Source organism: Patiria miniata, unplaced genomic scaffold (genome assembly GCF_015706575.1).
Source record: "Patiria miniata isolate m_02_andy unplaced genomic scaffold, ASM1570657v1 HiC_scaffold_13, whole genome shotgun sequence".
Taxonomy (NCBI): domain Eukaryota; kingdom Metazoa; phylum Echinodermata; class Asteroidea; order Valvatida; family Asterinidae; genus Patiria; species Patiria miniata.
In genome coordinates, this window is record NW_024037051.1 from 4,370,915 (window position 1) to 4,394,943 (window position 24,029).

The 24,029-nt window shown below is 41.7% G+C and overlaps 2 protein-coding genes across 2 annotated transcripts in view; one reads left to right on the forward strand and one right to left on the reverse strand.

The window, feature by feature from the left end:
• The window catches only part of LOC119720456 (dimethyladenosine transferase 2, mitochondrial-like), a 29,378-nt gene that overhangs the window by 2,181 nt on the left and 3,168 nt on the right, over nucleotides 1-24,029 (forward strand). The window contains exons 2-8 of the mRNA XM_038190131.1: nucleotides 6,428-7,145; nucleotides 7,541-7,780; nucleotides 8,604-8,752; nucleotides 9,423-9,512; nucleotides 10,443-10,505; nucleotides 12,526-12,677; nucleotides 13,428-13,679. Of these exons, the coding sequence (XP_038046059.1) occupies nucleotides 6,605-7,145; nucleotides 7,541-7,780; nucleotides 8,604-8,752; nucleotides 9,423-9,512; nucleotides 10,443-10,505; nucleotides 12,526-12,677; nucleotides 13,428-13,662 (1,470 nt within the window). The 5' untranslated portion in view covers nucleotides 6,428-6,604 and the 3' untranslated portion in view covers nucleotides 13,663-13,679. The remainder of the gene's footprint in view (nucleotides 1-6,427; nucleotides 7,146-7,540; nucleotides 7,781-8,603; nucleotides 8,753-9,422; nucleotides 9,513-10,442; nucleotides 10,506-12,525; nucleotides 12,678-13,427; nucleotides 13,680-24,029) is intronic.
• On the reverse strand, nucleotides 15,349-18,541 carry LOC119721521. Its single transcript, XM_038191598.1, has 3 exons — nucleotides 18,288-18,541; nucleotides 17,586-17,946; nucleotides 15,349-16,899 (listed from the first exon to the last, which is right to left on the reverse strand). Exons 1-3 carry the CDS (start codon nucleotides 18,539-18,541, stop codon nucleotides 15,640-15,642), a joined length of 1,875 nt encoding a protein of 624 aa, XP_038047526.1. The 3' UTR covers nucleotides 15,349-15,639.

Sequence of the window (24,029 nt, forward strand, 5' to 3'; positions counted from 1 at the left end):
TGTGCACAAAAAAAATTGTGTACATGTACAATGAATGGCGGTCGATTAACAGGCACAGCTACAGAGAGCGATCGCTGTCAACTACTCGTTTTTGCCGGCTGCGCTGGCTGTTGGCGCATGACGTCACGCGGAAGCGTAACACCCGATGACTGTTTCATGCACTAATATAAGGTTTACCACTCGCATCACAGCTTTGGTACTGGAACCGCAACCAATAGTGCATGAAACAGTTATCGGGTGTTACGCTTCCGCGTGACGTCATGCGCCAACAGCCAGCGCAGCCGGCAAAATGAGTAGTTGACAGCGATCGCTCTCTGTGCCTGTTAATCGACCGCCATTCATTGTACACAATTTTTTTTGTGCACAAACCAATTGCGGTCCTGGCCAATCCAGCAAAGTTTTCAAGTTAGCGGTTATTCCTCCTGTTTTCACTGCAATTGTAGGCTGAATCTTCATCGTGGATCGTTTTTTACTTCAAGGACCTGTGTTATGGTTATTCCAGGCAAGTTTGGGGTGAGTTGCAGTTGCAATTAGTGTGTAACGGGGACAAAATTGAACATTTTCCAAAAATTTTTGCCTATACTACAAGTTACGAGAAAAATTCGCTCCAGCCCTTATAGACAACCCAATGATAAAACTCAGGGCTGGGTAACCTTATAGACAACCCAATGATAAAACTCAGGGCTGGGTAACTCCAGCTAGGCCTAAGGCTAAGTCGGCGATTGTTTTGTAGGCCTAGTTACCGCCCGTTCCTGCAACTAGCCTAGTCCGAGCAACTTGGACCCAACTTATCGGTAATCCTTACTTTTAGGACACCTCTATTTTGTACGAGTTCTGTTCAAAACTGACTTTTGCAGATGACTGTCCAGCAGTGTTGGAGCAAAGGCTTTGACCCTCAAGGCCAAGGCCAAGGCTTTGACCCTCAAGGCCAAGGCCAAGGCTTAGACTTTCAAGCCTCGAGGCCAAGGCCAAGGCTTAACCCTCAAGGCCAAGGCCAAGGCCCTGTTTTATGAAATGACCACTGATATAGAACTAACTATAGTCACATGAGTGACACATCATCACACAAGGGCGGATCCAGAACACAATTTTTTTGGGGGGGGGCAAAGAAATGTTGGTCCCCCCAAAAAAGTGGGTCAAAAAATTATAGCTTGGGCTTCGGGCCCGCTTAAGGGCCCCGAAAAAAAATTTGGATTCGAGATTGCTCTGTGGTGCGATTTGAGGCAATTTCTTACCATTTTAACTGATGTTTTTTGGAGGAAAAGATGGTGGTGTACTCATTGCCTGCCTTTATTACGACGTCACATAACAAAAAATGGTTTCGTTTTTTTTTTGTGGGGGGGGGGGGGGGTATGGCCCCTTTTGGCCCCTCTGGATCCGCCCTTATCATCACGAATTGCTCGTTATGAAGAACAACATTTCTTTAATTGCAATCAACATGCTCGCATAGGCCTACACCGTTTTATGACTGCACTGTATCTATTAAAGTAAGTTCAGGTCTTTAATATGGTTTAACTAAACAAAATAATGATTTACTTCTATATTGACACACAATTCTCCCAAGTGTAACAAAAGGGGGATCCAAGAAACTGATTTAGGAAATTAGGAAATTTTTATTTGCTGGCCCAACATGGTCAGAAATATCAGCATTATCTAAAACAGATACATGCAAATCTTTAGCACTTATCAGAGAGACATATACAACCAATCAGATCTATTCCATAATTGTATGCAATTAAAGTGATCATCTCATTAGCCCCACAAGTGTACGGAATATTTTTGCAGCAAATCTACTACAATGGTAACAAAATGTGATGCTACAAAAGTGGAAGTGTGCCCAACACACAAATCTATAGGGTGCTTCCCTCCTCCATGGTAATACGATTAAAATGGTAACAGCAAAATTTCGAACAGATTTATCTGGAAAATGCAAAAATCTATGGGCCTTGAAGAGCCTTGACTCAAAATTGCAAGGCCCTGAACCCTCAAGGCCAAGGCCAAGGCCAAGGCTTTTGCCCTCAAGCCTCGAGGCCAAGGCCAAGGCCCTAAAATCCAGCCTTAAGGCAGCCTTAAGGCCAAGGCCCAGCATCAAGGCACTACATCACTGCTGTCCAGTACCAAAGTGACTTTTGCAGGCTAAAGAAGTCTTTTTTCTTCAGACAAGCTCATGTTAGTTATAATTTTGAAAGCACTTTCAAAGAAAATGTGACTTTCCTACCTTTTTTTGCAGTTCGCCATCTTGCTTTTTAAATTTATTTTCTGTTTGTCATCGTCGTCTTTAACCCCTCATAAATCAAAACCCTGCCCTCTTTCTACAAAATCAAACCTGCTGATATTCAAGAGGTGTCATTGCCAAATGTTCAAATGTGTCAATAAATATCAGAATGTCACTTTTGAGTGTCATTTAGTCAGGGGTTTTGGTGAGTCTTTTAACCTTATATAGGAAAGGGGTCCTAAAAGTAAGGATTACCAACTTATCGCCTTTTTTAACATTTTGACATGGTCTGGCGATAGTGGCCAGACCATGTCCAAATGTTAAAAAAGGCGATAAGTTGGGTCCAAGTTACTTGGACTACAACTAGCCCTACATGCTGCACATGCCAAAAACTGTCCGGTGTTGCAGTGCCCGCTGTGTGAGCATGTGTTGTGCCCATTCTTGAAAATCACGCAATCTTAAGAATGTGCGCGCATTCTTAAGAATGAGCGCCCATTCTTAAGAACGAGCACGCGTTCTTAAGAATGAGCGCTCATTCTTAAGATTGGGTGGGAATATCACGTGCACAATTTATGAATTTTGCCCAATCTTAACAAACATTGCACGACATAATTATGTTAAATGAAATGTATAGCGGTTAAATGGGAAACAATTTATATAAAGAGGAAAGAAAATGTTCTATGCTTCTGTACTCGCATAACTACGATAATTTGAATCAAATTAAACCTGTTATTATTGCTTTTTTCTGCCCACTATGGGAAGTTTTGTAATAACGGAGGACTGGGAACTAGTCTGGGAAGTGCTTTGTTTAGGCTAGACAAGTTACAAGTCCCTGTATGTATCATATGCATGCCACGAAAAAAAAAACGATGTCCAGAAGCTGCCAAAATTGCTCTTTTGACTAGATAGAATCCAGCTCTGCGACGTTATGGTGGGGTGTGAACAATAAATTGGTGGCAATTTAAATGGGAAATAGCATTAGCAGTGCACTATGGGATGTCGCAGTATTCATTCTCATTCTTCACATTCTTTATTCTTACGTCCCCCCCTCCCCCCCCCCCCCCCCCCTTTTTATTATCCCAAAAATCAGAATTCTTTCCACTAGTATTATTATGTCTCTTATTTTTTTCCCGCCCCCCCCCCCAATATCAATACGCCTATACATTAGCCTATAGATACTTATCATATCCACTATACTTTTCAGCGCCTTGCGTTGCAACAGTATAATTATTGAGAATCAGTGAACGAGGATGCAGCTAGACTTGCCAAGCGCAGCCGGTGCTCGGCATCGACAAGACCGTTATCTTGTCGCGCATTCATAAGAATGTGCGCTCAATCTGGAAGAGTTATTTTTTGCGAAGATTGGGCAAGGATCCAGTTGCACATTCTTAAGAATGTGCATGCACATTCTTAAGAATGCGTGATTTTCAAGAATGGGCACAATACATGCACAATAGACGCAGGACACTTGTGTCCAGTGCTAAACAATAGTACTATCCAAGCGCTGTCATGCACTGGGAAAGATTTCCATATCTGGCCATCACTTACTTGTCACCCTGTGCACAAACTGTATGAGACTGGTCTGAAAATTTAAGTGTTACCGGTAGGCCTACTTCAATATTTTCCCTGCTAAATTTGACTTTTTTTAGGTCAGTGCAGGACCGCTGACCTTGAGAAAAATTATGCTGTCCTTTTGGACAAACTCCAAATTTCCCATGAAAGTTACAGGATAACCGTCCATAGTACATCTAGGTGTAGCCCCACTAGGTTGGCCGTCGGTATGCTGCGCTGAACCTAAGGCCACACACCGTGGTCCGCGCACTACTGAGGACGTTTTCATAAAATTTGCAGGGAATTTCTTACATATGGTTGTATTCTACGATGTCCCATCTATCACTTCTGGGATGCTTAGGTGTAATGATGTTCAATTTTCCGAGATATTCTTGAATCTTTCTGGAGCCCATATGCACTCGTGAAACGTCCGGTGATGGCAGCCATTTTGAATGTGACAAGAGATGACCTCAAGCTGTGACGTCGCGTTTATGCAAATTGCTTGTCGAGCGAAGGCGTGAGTTGCAAATGCGACGGCTGTTTCCTGTACCATGCATTTATCGTCTGGGGGCCACGTGCACTGATCTCTATTCACGATCTACGGCACAGGAAACAGCCGTCGCATTTGCAACTCGCGCCCTCGCTCGACAAGCAATTTGCATAAACGCGACGTCACAGCTTGAGGTCATCTCTTGTCACATTCAAAATGGCTGCCATCACCGGACGTTTCACGAGTGCATATGGGCTCCAGAAAGATTCAAGAATATCTCGGAAAATTGAACATCATTACACCTAAGCATCCCAGAAGTGATAGATGGGACATCGTAGAATACAACCATATGTAAGAAATTCCCTGCAAATTTTATGAAAACGTCCTCAGTAGTGCGCGGACCACGGTGTGTGGCCTTAGGTTCAGCGCAGCATACCGACGGTCACACTAGTGGGGCTAATCTAGGTGAAGAATTCATTTGTCCTGGTTTATTACCTAGTCCGAGTATAAACTAGGACTCTACGAATTGCCTTTTTAACATTTGGACATGGTCGGGCGACCATGTCCAAATGTTAAAAAAGGCGATTTGTAGAGTCCTAGTTACTCGGACTAGTTATTAACCACGTACATGTAAGTAGCTTCCATAGCGAATATCAAGTGAAAAAGTCTAGATTTCATAATAAACTTTTCAGGAAATTTAGCATTGTGTGGCTCTAAATATAGAGGAAGTCCAGTATTTGAGACATATTTATGAATTAGGTACATTGTGGGGTAGACCCACTAACTGGGGCGCTAGAACTCCTTTTTTGACATTGATTTGGGATGTGGTCTGTCGTACAAGCTTGTACGACGGACCACATCCCAAATGTCAAAAAAGGAGTTCTAGCGCCCCAGTTAGTGGGTCTAATTGTGGGGTATGGCCCTGCTAGGATAATCTGGGGTAAGATGCCTCTGCATTCCTTGGCATTTTTGTAAGAGGTTTCTAGGGCTATACATTATGTTTCACACATGCCCTTTTTATGCCCCGCGGTGAAGCCGAAGGGGCATACTGTTTCCGCCTTGTCCTTCCGTGGGTGGGTGTGTGTGTCCGGACAAATCTTGTCAGCGCGATAACTTGAGAAATACTTAACATATGAACTTCAAATTTGGTTTGTGGATTGTCCTTGGTAATCCTAAGAAGCCTTTTGCATTTGGGGCCGAAAGGTCAAGGGTCAAGGTCACAGTGGCTGAAACAAAAGAAATCTTGTCAGCGCGATAACTTGAGAAATACTTAACATATGAACTTCAAATTTGGTTTGTGGATTGTCCTTGGTAATCCTAAGAAGCCTTTTGCATTTGGGGCCGAAAGGTCAAGGATCAAGGTCACAGTGGCTGAAACAATAGAAATTTTGTCAGCGTGATAACTTGAGAAATACTTTATATATGAACTTCAAATTTGGTTTGTGGATTGTCCTTGACAATTCTAAGAAGCCTTTTGCATTTGGGGCCAAAAGGTCAAGGGTCAAGGTCACAGTGGCAAAAAAAAAAGAAATTTTGTCAGCGCGATAACTTGAGAAATACTTTACATATGAACTTCAAATTTGGTTTGTGTATTGTTCTTGGTAATCCTAAGAAGCCTATTGCATTTGGGGCCGAAAGGTCAAGGGTCAAGGTCACAGTGGCTGAAACAATAGAAATTTGGTCAGCGCGATAACTTGAGAAATACTTTACATATGAACTTCAAATTTTGTTTGTGGATTGTCCTTGGCAATCCTAAGAAGCCTTTTGCATTTGGGGCCCAAAGGTCAAGGGTCAAGGTCACAGTGGCAAAAACAAAATAAATTTTGTCAGCGTGATAACTTGAGATACACTTTACATATGAATTTCAAATTTGGTTTGTGGATTGTCCTTGGCAATCCTAAGAAGCCTATCGCATTGGGGGTCGAAAGGTCAAGGGTCAAGGTCACAGTGGCTAAAACAATAGAAAACTTGTATTTATTCTGAGATCATAGGGATTAGGGATTAGTTCATATAAAACCTACAGAAGACACTAATGCTGTCAATGAACATTCCATTTGACCAAGGTACATGTAAGTTGATGTTAGAGTGGTGTTATGTCATGGAAACAGTCACGGTTGCGGGGCATTTGTGTTTGTAAACACCCCTGACTTGTTTCCCTACATGTATTTCAGGAAAGACATGGAAAAAGTCACTGGATACTGGTAGAGACCAAAATTGCGATCGCATACTGACTAAGCCAGCATCCATTAAGGACCTTCAAATGTGCCACTTGATCCAGGAAGGACCAACCTGCTCAACTGCAATCTCTGAAAACTTCGGAATCACGGCTCTACAATAAGTTACCTGCAATGTCTCAGTCATTATATCAACACACATGGAGGACAGCCTGTCTGTGTAGCAGGCTAAGAAGCAGCTGTTGCATCCAATCAGTGTCCTCACGCAATGGAAATGCCCCAGCGCAGCAAACAAAATGTGCCCTGCTGTCCAAAAACTTCAGCGTTTTGTCCAAAACGCAACTGAGAAAGCCCACAGCAATTCAGCATGGTAGTTGCAACAGCATGTTGCAGCATAAACTTGAAACTAGACAATACAGCGACCCACTTTGCAACCAGATTACAAAAAAGTTTTCAAGTAGTGTACTTAGTTGGTCGCCAAAGGAAGAAAACGAACCTTCCAATCTTTTGGAGGAGAACCATCAAGAGGCACGTTTACCCACCTTGCCTCAAGCAGAAACAATCGAGCAGCTGAGGAACAAGTACAAGCGGCTCAGGAAGACGAAGAAGAACCGTTCCGTTCTACGACCTGAGCTGGCCCAGTTGATGGTAGACAAGGTGTGGCCGGATGGTAGTCTGGCCAAGGAGAAAGCTATGATCATTGAGACCAGTCCAGGTATATCTGTCATATTAATTGACCCTCTAAAATACTCCAACATTGTGACCAAAAGTATCTCAATTAAGACGATTTTTCCTTGAGAGAGGTACCCCCCTCCCCCCGCCACACCCTCTTCCCCCCCCCCCCCCCCCCTCCCCCCCCCCCCCCCCCCCGACAGTAACTTCTTTGGATCCGTCCTCAACGGAAATTGGTAGACCCTGCTGAATGGCAACAATTACACTGTTAGAGATAGTAAGTTGTCTTAACATAAAATGTTTCGTCCAGGATTCTTAACAGAATGATTATTCTACATAATTTATGACGGGTATGTAGTGTGCTTCATGAACAATAACTTGCTCCCTCTCTTTATGATTCTGATAACTTGATTTTGATCTGTGTGATTTGTTGTTCAGGACCAGGCATCCTGACCAGACAGCTGCTCAACTCAGGCGCCCCTAGTGTGCTCTCCATGGAGAGAGAGAAGCCCTTCCTTCCTAGTCTGAGTGCCTTAGCCTCCAAGGCAAGGGATAGACTCAGGGTCATGCACGCTGACTTCTTTGCTATGCATTACCATGGCAACAAGGATGTCCACCCACCCGTGGTCCGAATCGCCAAGGTCTTTGAAGGACTGGAGGCTGTACCATGGGAAGCTGGTATGTTCAGTTCAAGTTGCTCTTTTGTTTACAAAAACTTGTATGGGGGATTGTTTTCAAGTTAGTTTCCCCTTGCGTTTTGTTTTAAATCACTATAATCCAGCAAGACAAAAGTTATTCACTTTTGAATAAGACATCGAACTAAAAGAAATCCACACATGTTTAGTTATGGAATATTTACAAATGTTGAAAACATATTTGCGGCCAAACAGTTATGAAGGTTAATATACAATATTCGCTTCTGTTGTAATTTTCAGAAATGAATGGATTTGGGGGTTAGTATTTTACACCTAATATCGTTCCACTGACCTGTTTAAAGTTTTGTGTTCATGGATGCCAGGGGGAAAAAAAACGAACAGAAATTCTGTTCTTGTTTTCTGGTTCCCTTACCCTACACTTCAGACGAGACAGGACGATTTGTAGACATCAGGGAATTGTCAGGTCTGGGAACCAGACTAGCTGGCTTATGCCCATTCACGGATATGTTACCGATTGCAAACAAAATATGGACTAACTATTAAAATTATGTCAATTAGGGGTAGTATTTGAAAAAAGCTGGGGGTGAGGTTCCCAAAAATGGTTGGTCGAACCATCGTTGGAAAATGATACAAAATTCCATTTTTCTTGAAAATGACAGCCTACCAGACACAATGATCTCACAGGAAGCTTGAGACTATTATTCACTTACAGTCAAGTAAGGTATTTCATATTAATTTGGTAGGTTTATTTTTTTTTAATGTTAACAAGATTCACTGCTGGAGGAATTTTTTTTGCAAAATGACTGTTTTTTTAAGCTTTTTGTGTTTGTTTTTTGTACCATCAGATATACCAATCAAAATTATCGGCAGTCTACCGCATCATAATGAGAGGACCCACGCTTACATCATTGCAAGCCAACTGCTGGAAAGATTGTCATCGTTCAAGTATGGTAGAGTCCAGTTCAATGTGCTTATGTCGGAAGGATGTTATAATGTGAGTATATGAGCATCATGGTAGAAGAAACAGTAGTTACTGAAAAATTTCATATTTGGTCCTTGAACAGAATTCCGTCACCTACCAACTGAGCTATCCAGACTAAATGTTGGTAGTTTTCCAAACAGTCAGTGTCTGTAAATGTGGTGCTTGTGGAGTGCCATGGCCTCTCGCTCTGGAGCATTGACCTCATGATCTGCAGGTAATTCTGCAGGTTGTGGGTTCGATTCCAGCCTGGGGTTGTGCTTCGTGTGCCCTTGGGCAAGGCACTTTTGTCACTCATTGCTTCTCCCCACCCAGGAGTAAATGGGTACCTGTGAGGGTCGAGATGGTTATTGTGATTTGTTAAAGCGGCTTGCACCGAAATGGCAGCATGGAGCTATATGCTCCCCAGGGAGCTGAGATTGTATTTGGGATGTTTTTATATGGCCCATTGATCAGGGGTAATAATGTATTAATTGCTTTGATCTTAAAAGCGCTTTATAAGTTTCTGTAATTATTATCCCATATGTGCCATGTGGCCAGGGATCATGCCCAAAGTCAAAATGTCTGTACGGTTTTCTGGAAGTCGCAGGTTCAAATCCCACTCCAGCTCATTTCTTTGTTCAAATTGAAGTCGGTTACCGAATTCTGCTACATGTATGTTCATTTTCCTGTTTTGTATTTTCAGGTAATATCTCAACCAGTTGGTAACATGTTTAAATACCGGGCCCTCTCTGCACTTATGCAGATGAGCTGCAACATCCAACTTCTGCACAAGGTTAGATTTTGTTACCCTTTTGTTCTAATTTACCCCCCCCCCCCCCCCCCAAAAAAAAAAGGGGGGAAAAAAGATTAGCTGATGAAAGTTGATACTACAAACAACTTTGACGTCATCTTCTAAACACACCTTAACATCAGTACATTTGAAGTTTTTTAAGGCCATGTTAGATCTGGTCCCACCATACCTAAAACAAATTTGCTCCAAATTAATTTCAAATTCATAAATACCTAACACAGTTAACCCATTCCTATTGGTAGATAGCCCGTCACGTGGATGGTTTTAAATGGTAGAATAAACACTGGCTGGCTGGTTTAAAATACTTTTCTGGTGTCACATGAAATTGGCACTCCTTTGAAATCTGGCCCCTTTTACCCTTGTATTAGTTGAACGTTCACAATCTTCACTTGGGCAAGCACAATACTACCAATGAGTCTGTTCTTCAAAGAGTCCCAAATTCACACTACACTCAGCACCGCCGCATTCTGCACCAATCGTGCACCAATTTCCATATAAGAAGATTTTTAGTACTACTCACGAGAGGCACATATCATAACATATCTAGAGGAGTGTTTAAAAAAACATGAAGTAAAATTGTTGAACAAAATTGTTGGAAATTTGTAATTTTTGACATATTTTGACTTATAAAACTTATAAAAACTTATAAAAATATACAATAGTTTCATAAAACACTATGAAAATACACATTAGTTCTGCGTGAATTCAGTTTGCTTGTTAGAGAGTTGATAGTAGGAGAATTTTGTGAATACAATTAAGAGAACAATTCTTTCAGAAATGAAACACCTTCATACCTGATAGCAGAGATGAATTGTCAGACTGTTCATTTTTCAATCAGGAAATTGTAAATATCCTGGAATTACTTGAGCCAGTTTGTTTTTGGATATTAGAAATGTGCTGTCTTCATTTCAGGAGCCCCAGGTTTCCTTTCGTCTCCCAACTTCAAGCGGAGAGGCCAGCAGAGCAAATCTCACAGTAAGCAATACATGTATTAACTTAATAACTTATAATATAACTTTATTGACTGGTAACCTTTTTTGCTATTAAAGCATACATATACAGTGGAACGTTGCTATACCGAACACCGCTATGCCGAACATTCGGCTATACCAAACATCGTCCTTAGCTCCCAATTTTTGTGTACAAAACCAACCAAACATTGTTGTTGAAAACCGTCAACAGAGGGGCGACAAGTGGCTATTGTTTCCCTGAGGCATAGAAGGGGAAAGCCACCCATCGATGTAGGTAGTAAGCTAAAAACTTTATTACATAATTCAATAGTTGACAAGTGTTCAAAGTCATCTTTCAGAAACGGAGCACCGAGAGCTTAAAATCACTATACCGAACAATCACTATTACGAACATTTTCTGTGGATCCCACGATGTTCGTTTTAGCGGCATTCCAACTGTACTTTCGTAAGTAGTACAATTGGGATACACCTTAGCATCAGAAGTTATGCCTTTGGGAGACATGTGGAATTAGGGAGACATTTCAGTGTCTCCCTAAGGCCAAAAAAAAAGTCTCCGGTTTCTGGTATGCGCGCGTCGCCGTAGCCATGCGCGTCGGTAAAATGAAAAAGTTTTTTTTTTCAATGAAAGATGATGTCTCAAACCTCCAAACTCACTGGTTTGACTGGAATCCTGCTGCTGCACAATTTTAACGTGTTTTTAGATGGGGTTATGATCGAGAATAAGCTTAATGTTGCCTCTCTGGTCTCCCATAATATTTGCACTAAGTTTAGTCTGGCACCATTTGCAGTCATCAGCCGACATTTGAAGCAAAAAAAAACAGGTAAAAAAAAAAAAGCCGCGTCGCCACACCACTTTTTGGGCAAGCTCCATACCAGAAACCGGAGACTTTTTTTTTTTGGCTTAATGCTTCAGCTCCGATTTAGAGGCAAAATGTTACTGTCGCAAATAGGCAAGATCGATTGCTCGTGTTCCAGTCAGTAAAAACACCAATATTCCTGGGGTAGGATAAGGTAAAATTGGGGTTAGGGGTCAGGAAAGTCGGAAAAAAACTGGTATACACAAGTCTATGGGCATGTCTCCCTAAGGGTACCATTTTTGGTTATATTATAGCTATTATTATTATTATTGTTATTTTTTGCTTATCAAATTTCTGAAAAGCTTGTTTTACCAATTGCTGTTCTAAGCAATTGCATAAAATTGTGTAACTGCATTCTCCTTGACCTGATATTTTAAAGACATGGTTTGAAGTTTTAGCTGCATTTTAATCCTTTCAATTTTAATCCTTTCAAAGTGGAGATTCAAATTTTGTAGGGAGGCAAAACTCTGCCACTTTTATATGTGTTTTACTGCCGAGTGAGGGAATTTTCTTTCTTTGTTTCATTGGTGTGAGTAGGGACTTAGGACCAGGAATGGCAGACAGGAGGAAGGTGGGGTGGCCTGTCATTACTGGCCCCAATTTCAATACTGCAATACTTAGCACAGATTCTGCAAGTAAAGTATTCAGAGTCCTAGTTCCCCATAGTCGATTTGGGGCACAGGAACCCCCTTAACCCTCATCCTACCAGATGCAACACGGTACATCAGGTGTAAAAGTCTGTTGGACCTTGCTGCATTGAGCCATCAACACCAGTGCATAAACGGCCAATTCTAAGACAATGACAGCTAGTGCCATTGAACAATGCCAGAGCTGTGTCCTGCCGCAGTTTGGCGACCACAGACTCTGAGGCAGTTTGGCCTTGAGACTTTTGACCTGATGGATCTTGCTGCACTGAGCAGGCTTGTCATTTTGACAAGTGTTGCATGTTGCTGCATTCAGCAGGGTTTCTAGCCAAAGTAACCCAGGGGTTAGGGTTAATGTTTACGAAGAGAAGGTTGGGAATAACCACATAAAGAGGCTGTGAATTTGTTGCACACACCGGTACTGTGTGTCCCTCCTACTTGAGCTCATGTGTGTGGTGACAAAGCGCCAAGGCCATATTATAGTCCTCTATCTCTTACTCATTATTTTGTCGCTTTCTGACAGGACAAGGACCTGAGCTTGTGCCTCGTGAGACTGACCCCTAAGCGTGACCTCTTCATCGAGCATCAGCTGTCTCAGCAACAAGCCTTCATCTTTGTATATTTTGTCCGTCAAGTCCTGGCAAAGAGGAGACAGTTTTTGTCCAAAATGATAGAGTAAGCTCTGAACATAATTCAAACTGTTCAAAACCGAGTGATTAAGTAGTTGTAGTGTTTTATTCATGTTTTTGACCTTGACTCTTTGACTCCTACACTACATTGTTTTACATTGTACATGTATTTATTCTCTCATGAATCTATAATCCCATAGAATGCTGGGACAGTTTTGGGCTGTACAGGTAGTAACATGCAGGGCAGTTTGGGGTGGTACAGGGACTAACAGGTTAGGGTCATTAAAAGAATTGCCAGTGGATTCTCATCAAATATAATTATAAATGGTAAATGAAAAAAAAAAATTTGGAAAATCTACGTAGAAGTGGATGATATATGAGAAAAGAGCATGGTGTCTACAATGTATCAGAATATTTTAAATTCAATATTTTTATCAATATGGAAATAGGCTCTGATTGTCGAATAGTTCTTTATACCTCCCTAAGTACCATATTTTCCCACCAATGCCTAGCCTTAAATGGCATTTTTTGCACGTTATGCACACCATTTTTAGTTTTTTGCTCCTTTTTGTTATCCCTTTTGAAATCGGCAATTTAGGACTGCCAGACATATTCTCCTGATGAATCAGGACATGCTTGTATTATAATACTTGTATGAATTTGTCAGGCACATTTTCATCCATCTTATCTTCAGATCAGTTTAAGTAATACTTATATAATCTTAGACACCTTTTTAAGCCCATCTATACCAACATTAACTTTGGAAATTGAATGAACTTGTCCAACTTTCCCCCAGAGCTTGGGCGCCAGGCCATGGAGATATTGTCCATGACTTTGGGTATGACAAGGAAACTCTGACAGGGAACGTTGAACCCTCAGACCTGCTGAGGATCTACATGGCCATCTGTCAGTTGGACAGCTTCAATGGTTCCTGGATGGGAGAGGACGTGGTTGGGTATGCCTCCAAGGCCTTGGAAGATGGGCAAGGGGTTGGGTACGACGGCATGGTCAGCAGGGGTATCCAGCTCTGAAGATGGCAGTTTATAAGGTAATGCACTTTCTGTATTTGTGCACGGATCATACACACAAGCCGACGGGTATTAATGCCTGTTATCACGTGTCTAACCAATTAAGGCAAGTCCGCTCAATGCATCTTGTACTAGAGCTCAGAACAGTTGTTTAACCTTGTGTGCAGGATACGTGATTTGTGTAAGGCAGAAGTCAAATTTTTCACTAACCCATGAAATATGATTACTGTAAGCACATACATTTCTGCTACAGTAAGCAGGGATTTTTCGCTAACGGTAAGTAGAGCCATGGGCCCAGATCATTTGGAGGTATTAGATGGATTGGTCAAATCGTTCTTGGAAGACGACAACATTTTAAACGAAACAACCTTTTAAAAAATGAAAACATAAACTTTAGTTCGAATTCTATCTAGGACTTGTGGTTTATTGAAATACTGTAGATATTGAGCACACCCTTTGAAGCACACACAGATAGTGTTGTACTGGCATTGAAGAATAAAACAAAATACATACACGTATACTTGTACCTCAGTCCAAAGAAATGTTAACATGAAGTACCTTTTACAAATATAAATATTTTTTAAATAGCAAGTGTCTACCCATAGGAGGTCGTGAATGGTATTAGGAATATGGAACAAGCACCCTGTTAATGGAATTCCTTTTGGCAGTGTGAACCCTGACCAAGATATATTAAGAACAGATAATAAAACATTACCCTCTACCTTCAAAATTGTATGTACCTAATACTAAAATACTATTGTGGCAATATGGCATTATCGTAAAAATAGTCAAATTTGTGGCAAGAGATGTATGACCCTACCCCAAAAAATCTCAGGGAACAACAGAGATACTTTTCTTCAATAAACTTGCACGATTAAAATCATCAGGAACTCACACTATTTTCACACACACAATTTTAAGATTGGTTATCATTCTAAACCATATGATGTATCAAACTTAGGGGCTGGGAATGCTGTGTCCAATTTTGTTTAAAAACCTTTGACATGCAATGTACTTTTAATAATAACAACAGTGAATAGAAACAATTAAATTATTTTGAAATTGAGCTTTGAACCATACAATATTGTTTCATTAAACGGCAGGGAACAAAATTTAGTCACACCCCACAGGTTTATAAAATGTCCTGAGTAATTTTGTGTTGAATTCTGACAAGAACAAAGACAATTTACTGTAAGGTTTAGATTCTCTTGATTTGTGCAGACAATAAATATCAAATTTTTACGGTCGTATAAAGTATTAGTTCAAAAACACCCATCTTCATTTAAATTGGACTGCTTCAGTTTGATTTCTACAGTTTCTTCACACACACAGTTTCTTCACACACCATGTAGTGCCTGGAAATGTATTTTCGCTGATTTAAACTATAATTAATTAATTCTTAATTAGTAGTATTTCTTTTAACAACACTTCAAATATGTTATTGTTGGCTGATAGGAATTTTTTCAAAATAGGCAGGATATTGCTATCCAAGTCGAACCTTTTTAAATTACTTAGTGCTATAATTATTGAAGACAAAGCTTAATTATATTACAGGGGAAGCTGCTACAATTATAAATAATGAATTGATAAATATCTTAATATCTTGATCATCCTCAGGATGTAAAAACCAGTTACATTACACGTTAACAATTGCAGATAAATACTACAGATAAATACTACTGATAAATACTACTGATAAATACTACTGATAAATAGTGAATTATAGTTTTCAAAAAATAATAAGTTACAGGAAGTGATTGCTTTCTGGTTGGATGAAACCTGATAAATAAGAAATTCATTGCACTGGTTGTGTGCAACATTTAATGTTGCATATTATGGAGTGCTTTAAATACACTTACTGGATATTTAAATGTTAAAAATTACTTCAGTGCTTGCTAATGTAGCTTACATTTTATAGTGCTGAACGTGTAAATGCACATCACTTGATGTGGGTTTGGTATTCACGTTTCTCATGCTTTCCTACCAGATACGGTCATCAGGTGACATGCCCGATGAGCCATCCATCGTGATGGGCTCCTGGGTAGGGATGGGCTCGCATACCTCAAGGATTCGGTTCCACTGCTCTCCTTCAGGGCAGCATCCATTGAAAATGTCTGGCGTCAGCCAAGCCCTTCCAAAAACTTCCCCGTTGCAGCAGACTGCTAGGGTAGGGTGGTAAGCCGTTTCCGCACAGCAGCGACCAGCGACCACATCTTCAGTGACAGCACTCCAGGCAACCACCGTGCCATCCCCTTGATCGGTGATGCCCTGGCAGCAGGTTGCATTCAAGGGGTGGTACAGGAGGCTACCGCAGCAATCCATCTCCTCTGATGCATTCTCTCGCACTCGGATGACTGAGCACGGCTCCTGAGTTACCAACATGAAGCCTTCGTCAGTTGTTGATTCAATAGCGGTAGTGGTAGTGGAGGCTGTGGTTGATTCCCTTCTGTCTGGTTGACTGGGAACCATTGGCATCACTGTGCTGTTGTCACGGCAGTACTCAGTGATGAGATTGTAGAGTCTGTCATCACAACAGCCCTGCAGAGTCTGATTATATACTCGTCCTCCACACAGTTGGTCCTCAGGTGCACTCGTGCTGGGTTTGATGTCATTGCTTTGTTCTGATGACTCACTGTTGTAACTGACCAAGGTCGTTGTTTCATCGCAGTACTTGATGCTTTGGTTGTAGACTTGGCCTCCACAGCAGCCATGGGTGAGTGGGTTGTACACAGACTGGCTATCACATAGGCCCAGTACTGAACCATTCATGCAGGTCTCATTGGCTAGCCTGTATAGAACACCCTGGCAACACCCTTGAACTTGAATGTCGTAGCTGAGGCCATCACATGCTACCGGAGTTGCATCTGTTGCACCCGGTAGCCACGGCATCATCCTCTCCTGGACATGAGCAGTCTGTCCCTCTGCCTCAGTTGTAAGTTGGATATCGTAGTCCGCTGTGTCCGTTGCGTCCCGGGTGAACCTCTGGGCATGCTCAGTCTGCCTTGCAAACATTCTCCGCGCATTTGTTGTTTCCTCGACGGCAGTTGTTTCTTCGCTGTCCTTGGCCCGCACCTCTCCTGCTTCACACAGCTGACTCTGCCTGTTGAAGATGATGCCATTGCAGCATCGGTATGGCAAGCGGGACCGGCGTTGAAGGGTTACATTGCCACAGCAAGTGAAACGACGACTGTCCAGTATGTGACCATTGCAGCACAGTGTGTCTTCTTTATACTGTTTTCTCTGTTTATGAAAATGAAGAACACAATGAAAAACATTTGGTTTGCTTACTCACATGTACTTTGGTTTGGTTTGCTCACTTACTTTGATTTCTCTGCATGCTGTCCTTACATTGTGGAGTGTGTAGAAATCAGCAGATTTGAATTATTACCTTTTAACCAAACAATTGATCAATTCATAAATTTATAATTTGTTTTCACGAGAATGATTCATGGTATTGATTCTTCATAACATATAAATCATAGGAGTTTCCAATAAATGTAAAGTTGAACAAAAGAACTTCCCGGAGTAGAGATTGAACCTGCAACTGTAGGACCGTTGTTACCTACAGTACACCGTACTGGTGCTCAGTTAGCTGCACTATCCAGCTCTTTGTTGTTGGCCTTCCAAATTGTCAGTGTCTTTGTTCATACTGCATTAGTCAGAAGCCAATTCAGTGTTGTAGTCGAGACATCACAAGACCAGACCCAAGACCAGCACAAGACCAGCACAAGACCAGACACAAGACCAGACACAAGACCAGCCACAAGTAACAGGGCACAAACAGTGACAAAGGAATTCCTTTGCTGCAGTTCAATTGAATAGCTTGTGACTTGAAATGAGACTGGAGGTCTTGTGAGGATCTTGTGATGGTCTTGCAGGCTCTCGACTACAACAATGCTGTTTCTAATGAGTGAGAGTTTCTTTACCTGAATTAGACCCCCGCAGCAGACTTCTTTGGAGGTATCCCTTACGACAGCATTTCCGCAGCATTCACCATTTGGCAGAAATTTGTGCAGCAAACCCTGGCAGCAGGTGTGTTGGGATGAGTCGTAATCACCGGCGGTTAGGCCGCAACACGTCTGACCGGAACTCCTCAGGAAGGCGAAGCGGTGGCCTTCTACTCCACAGCACTCTCGTTCAGTTGAGTTAATGACCTGGTTGCCGCAGCACTGGAGGTCTGAGGCATCCAGGTGGAGAGTGCCGTCGCAGCAGAGAGGCAATGGTAGAGCCGATGGGTCATAGGCTACCTTCCCGCAGCATTCAGTGCCGTGGTCTTCCTTAGAATATCTGTCATTCATAGGAGAGTGAACAAAAAAAACAGATTTATTGGGTTGTTGTCGTATGAAACCTTGTGTCTATGCTGCCTTTGTTGTTAAGATCTGTGTCCTTGAGCAAGAGTATTGACTGCAAGCAACCATTTCATGGTATCACTTTCATGTGTTCTTGTACATGTATTTCATTTATTTGCTGTCCTAAGGAAGGCTTAATATGAAGTACTCCTGTCCATGGTTATTTTTGGTTGAAAAACGGCATTTTTGTCTTGCTAAGGCTATTCAACATAGCCATTATGTTTAAACCGAAAGCTGTATCCACAATTCCAGATTTTTAAGCAGCTTATTTCTACTCACATGAAACCTTGGCAGCATATCTTGGTGTCATCCATGATCACCTTGCCGCAGCACTGGCCGTTGGCAACATCGTATCGCACTCCATCACAGACAGTTTCCATTGGGCTGTGGACAATGCCGTCGGTGCACAATGTACGCCCGCCCGCCGTTGGATGCAGTCTGTCCTTGCAACAGATCTGGGTGTCATCTGTTAGCTCATGGGGTCTTGGTCCACAACACTCCGTGTCTGGGAAACAATTGTCGACATTTGACATTCAATAAATTTTGAATTTAGACTATGAATTGAACAGTCATTTGAAATTCGAATTGTCACCAATATAATATAGCTGTACTTAAAACTGAAGGAACTGGTGCACCAATAGTGTACAAAGAGGCGATTAAGCCAGTTTGATATTTTTAGGAACAACATTTTGAGATACTTTGCTTCTGCATATTAAGGGTTTTGCAAAACGACGCCTTTATTTCTGGCCTCAGCTTCAAAATGGAAATACAATATTGGGTTTTTTCCCCCTTCTCTGATGCAAATTCCTACAAATGGAAATACTCTTAAAACTTTGGAGGAACAACTACATGTATTATTGAGCCAGAATCCCCCAAATCAAGGGTATGAAATCTCTTGCAGCAAAATCTGGAGACAAAGCCAAAATATTTCAAAAGCCTCAAAAGAGATATATTGAGCCTGTAACAATCTTTACCTCTGCCAGTTCTAGGAAACAGCCTGCCATTACAGCAGATGTGGGCATCAGCATTGTAGCCTCCGTCCTGTCCGCAGCATTTCCCTTCACCCAGGGCAGTGCCCGGAGTGTCGTAGACCTGACCGTTACAGCATGTCTGGCCAGAGCCAATCAGGACATCCCTGCAGCACTCATTGTCTGCGGGATTGTAAGGCGTCCATGTGCTGAGGTCGGAGCCAGTGCCACAGAGAGCTGGGAAGGCTTCCACCTGGCACCGAGGACGGACCAGTCCGCTTCTGTCACAGGCGCTGGTGTTGGTGTTGTAAACGGTGTTCCTGCAAAACCTAGAGAGTGACAACACAATTGCATTGGAACAATGTTTAAACATTTTAATGACAATGGATCATGGGATGGTTGAATGTTGCGATCATTGTATTCTGCAATGTACATAACATGAAAGTTGCTGTATTCTCAGGAAAGATTTTTCCCTTTGACATGGAATCTTTAGGGGGAAAAAGAATTGAAATGAACAGTAACATGATTTCATAAAGAAATGTTTTAAGCCAGATGTCCCTCTTTTGAATTCTGTGGTCCAAAGGGCCATCAGGTAATGGCACTACATGTTAAACTGTGTCATGAGCAACATAACATTTAATTCTTAGTTTAAGGAAACATTGTTTCCCCATTAGAGCACTGTATGCGCTGTTCGGCCAATTTCAATTTCATTCCTAAAGGTCTGTAATGATTAGGAGCATAATCAGTTTCTTGTTCTTGTAACCTGATCTGAAGGTTATGTCCAGATTGTCAGTAAGTGTTCTTCCAACTACTCGTATCTGCATCAAGAACACAAAAACTCACCCAGCCACGCCCCTGGGAACATTGAAAACACTGCCGGCAAAGCAGCACTGAAGACTGGGCGCAAACACCTGGATACTGTTGCCGCAACATTCGACTGGGTTCCCGTACTGGTCCTGTTTGTTGTGGATTTGGCCGGCACAGCAGATTTCAGTGTTTTGGTTGTATATGTTGCCACCGCAGACTTCGTCTCCAGATAGACGTATTGTCAGGTCACCGTGAATTGTACAAAACTGTGAACAAAACACATGTATACTGAATATAATTGTTTCTATATGTACCTACATGTATTAAGTATGCGAAGGGCATTTTCTTCAAGCAAATATTGAAGTGTATTGGAGGGTGGAGTTGGGAAAGGGTTACACAAATCTCACCTGATCTTCACTGTCGTATGTCACTGGTATCCCGCCACGCATAGGTCTGCCAGTGCGCTCATTCACTGGTCGACAGACTGCATCGTGATCAGGATGGGTCTTGTTGAGTGGCTGTTGCCGGGCGGTGTCACACAGCTGGTTGGCCTGTAGCAGTGAGTAGCCACAGCAATGATCGGCAGCTGCCGGCTCATCGAAGACACCAACTACAGAAAAATTTCAAGAATTTTAAAATCCACATACACCTTTTGCCTATTTTAGGCCTTTTTTGGCTAGACCATGATGTGTTATAGCTAAAAAAATGAGGTGACGTCATGATGACGTCATCCTGAGATTTTATATGAATATTTGTATTTTTGGACCTTTTAGCCATATCTCATGAACGCAACATGCAAAAATTCAAAATTCTTCTTGTATTTGGTTTGTTTGGTAATAGTTATTTGCACAAAATTTGAAAAATGTGTGACGTCATCATGATGTCATCAAAAAATGCGATTTTTCAAAACACATATAAGGAAAGGTCCGATTGTCATAAAACTTGGTGGGTAGGTAGATAGTATGCAAAGTCCGAAGTGACGTCATGATGACGTCATCGTTTGATTTGTTTATGATTTTTTTAAGTATTGCACACTTAAGTGTACAAAATTGCACACTTTCTTTCATCGGATTGACTTTAAACTTGGTTCAAACCAAGACCACAATGACGGAATGTGCATTGAGAAGGGTTTTCAAGATGACGTCATTGCAAGGCATGTTACGTCATGTCATAAAATTATATTTTAGGAATTATTCTAAGCATTTTGAACAACCTTTAACTGCATGAAGCACTCTAAAAGTGACTACATTTGTAAAATGCGAAAAAGCCCTGTGTTCTGTTCGCAAACAGACATACAGCTCTAGTTTATATTTATGATTGTTGAAACCATTTTGTTTACACAACAATGCCAGTGTCATCAGAGAGTGAAAAAGGTAATAAGTACTGTGTACAATGTTTATAATTTCACCTTTCTTAGGTCGTAAGTGACACCCCATGTATGGATACATTTTGAAGCAAGAAAATAATTTGAAACACTTTTGTTTTAAAATGAGTGATAAGAAATCTTCCAAGTGCATGTCTGCTTCTGTGAAATTCGTCAGACTTGACGTCAAATAAAATTCTACAGAATTAGAATCCCAGCCGACTCACCACGTCTCCTTCCAGTGCAACACGTCTGACTAGTAGGGTCAAACACCTCCACTTCATTCCCAGAGTTTGCGTAGCAGCACGACAGACCAGCACTGGGGAAACTCTGGCCCGCCCTGTGACAGCAGGTTGCTGTCTGAGGGTCATAGCTGGTGGAACCGCAACACTGTAGGGATGGGGGAGAGCGTTGGACCCTTTGGTTGTCGCAGCACATCTCGGCAGTTGTGTCATAAATTCCTGCAGAAAGAAAGAGGAAAAGCAAAATCAATAGACCGTATTCACGTGGAAGCCATTTTGATTGTGTTCCCTGAATTTTATTTACACATACGCGATTTTGTCTCTGTACATGTATATAAACACACATCAATGAGTGCGTTTACATTTATGCGACAAAGTCATGCAACTTATCACGCTATGAGTACTCTACAAGAAAGTACTCAAGTAGTACTCAAGTACGAGTACCGAGTATGAGTTCTACAACACTGGTACTAGTGTACCAAGAGAAAATCAAATGGGGTTTGGGTTAAAAAAAATATTCTGTGAAGTTTTTAAATCTTTACCGTTTCCACAGCATTCCATATTTGGCTGTCTCTGAAACCTACGTCCCCGGCAGCAAAGGTGGTCTGTCTTGAGGTATGATTTGTTACCGCAGCAACCCTTGATCTCCTGGATACTGGGTAGTGATTGCTTGCGTCCACCGCAGCATGATTCCAGTTGGGGGGAGTAGGGGGTCTCTCTGCAGCAACTACCATGACCTGTGGGAAATGATACAGAAGGCAGCACAGTGTAACGAGATTCGATTGACTGTGTAACTGATGGATCATGTGTAGTTCAGGCCTGCTAGTTTGTGGTTACATGCTGCAAAATAACTTGTACGTGTTCTATAACCACTGATGACCGACACACAAAGGGAGAACAACAGATCTTTTCAGTCCTCTGGAGTTGGGTCTTTTGTTGGATACTGTCCTCTGTAGTAAGTTTGTGAGCTAAGTCTATGGGAGAGGGTTATATATACAGGGACAAAGGGGGAAACACAAAGCATTGTCCTCGAGAGTATAGTAAAACAAGAGTGTATGCACATGTGTATGTGTTCATCAGTTAATCAGATGGTGCTTTGCATAAATACCATGAACACAGTTCACTCATTTCCTTTGCTTAACTGAACAATTTTCTTTGTAAACAATTTGTATGATTATTTTGATGCCTTTGGGGTAAAACTCCCCCTCTCCATAGAGAGAAAGGTAGCAAAGCCACCAATGGATATTAACCCGAAGCCTTCAATGCAAGGAGGATATTGCATGCTTGGGGAAGCTTTTAAAAAAAAAAATCAAGAAACTATTACATTGCATGGGACTAGATGCCAACCCTTCAGTTACAGTCCTGAATCCTCCAATTTGAATATGAGTTTGCACACCCCCTAGGGAGTTAGCCAAAAGTCTAGAAAATGTGCCATTGAGTACCTCAACAGAGGAATATTCCTGAGGAGTCTACAAGTTATATTGGAGTTATGTATCAAGCATCAAGCCTGTATACTTAGCCTGTAGATTGTGAGTAGTGGTGATATTGTAAACATACTTACCTATTGGGTGGACAGTGTGAGTACTAAAGCCACAGCACACTTCATTATCTGGGTTGTATGGATTGGTGCCACAGCATTCGGTTCTACCGTTAGTGAGCTCGCTCTTAACACCCTCGCAGCATACTTCTGAGCGAAGGTCAAAGGTCGTACGGCCACAGCATTCATTGAAAGGTGTTTTCACTTGTGGAACCTGTTTGAAGAAGACCGAAACGTTATCAAATGTCATAACCAGTCAAAAGTAATACGATCCAACTATGATACAAATCACATGCCCATGCATCTTGACAGTTACTTGCAACACTTTTTAGCCCCATGTAAATTTGCACAAGCATCTATCTTTAAAAGATTCAGTCATTTTAGTCTCTGTGATGCAGTTAAGTCTGCCACAGCACCAGCAACAGGTTTTGGTTTGATTTTGTTCATCTGAGTGGTGAACAAAAGTTCTTCTGTAGCTGTTAGATGCTGTTTGATTTAGTAGGCTTCCTGTTTCAATCATAGGCTTTCAGTTTCAATTGTTGGATACTGTTGGACACCAAAGGGTACTTAACTTATCCCTAACTCACAAGGCATTTTTGCTAGGATGTAACCTCAATCCTGCAAAATCCTTCAACTGCCTCCATGTAAAAATTGCATACATCCTCAATCCTGCTAAATCCTCCGATATATTTTTTTGAATTTGGTCCTTGGAGCGGTGACCACTGCCTCAATCCTGCAAAATCCCCTGGCAATCACTGTCAATATGTTGAAGCAGAGCCAGTGACATCCTGGAGCAGTGCGGGGGATTTCAAGTATAGAATAGAGGCCTAAATTATGCACGGTTGAGCATCAACAACACAAGGTCTGGCCCAAGACCTTGACACAGTGCATCCTCCGAAATCAGCAACACATTTTTGCCATGTAGCCTCAATCCTGCAAAATCCTCCATTTTGCAAAGAGAATTTTGGAGGATTAGGGTTAATACTAAGAGAGGGTTGGGGTTAGGCTTGCATAGCACAAGGCCTGTTTACAATTCACTCATATCGTACAAAAAGTAAATAGAGCTGACCTGATCACAGCAGTGCTGCTCTGTTGTATCAATAG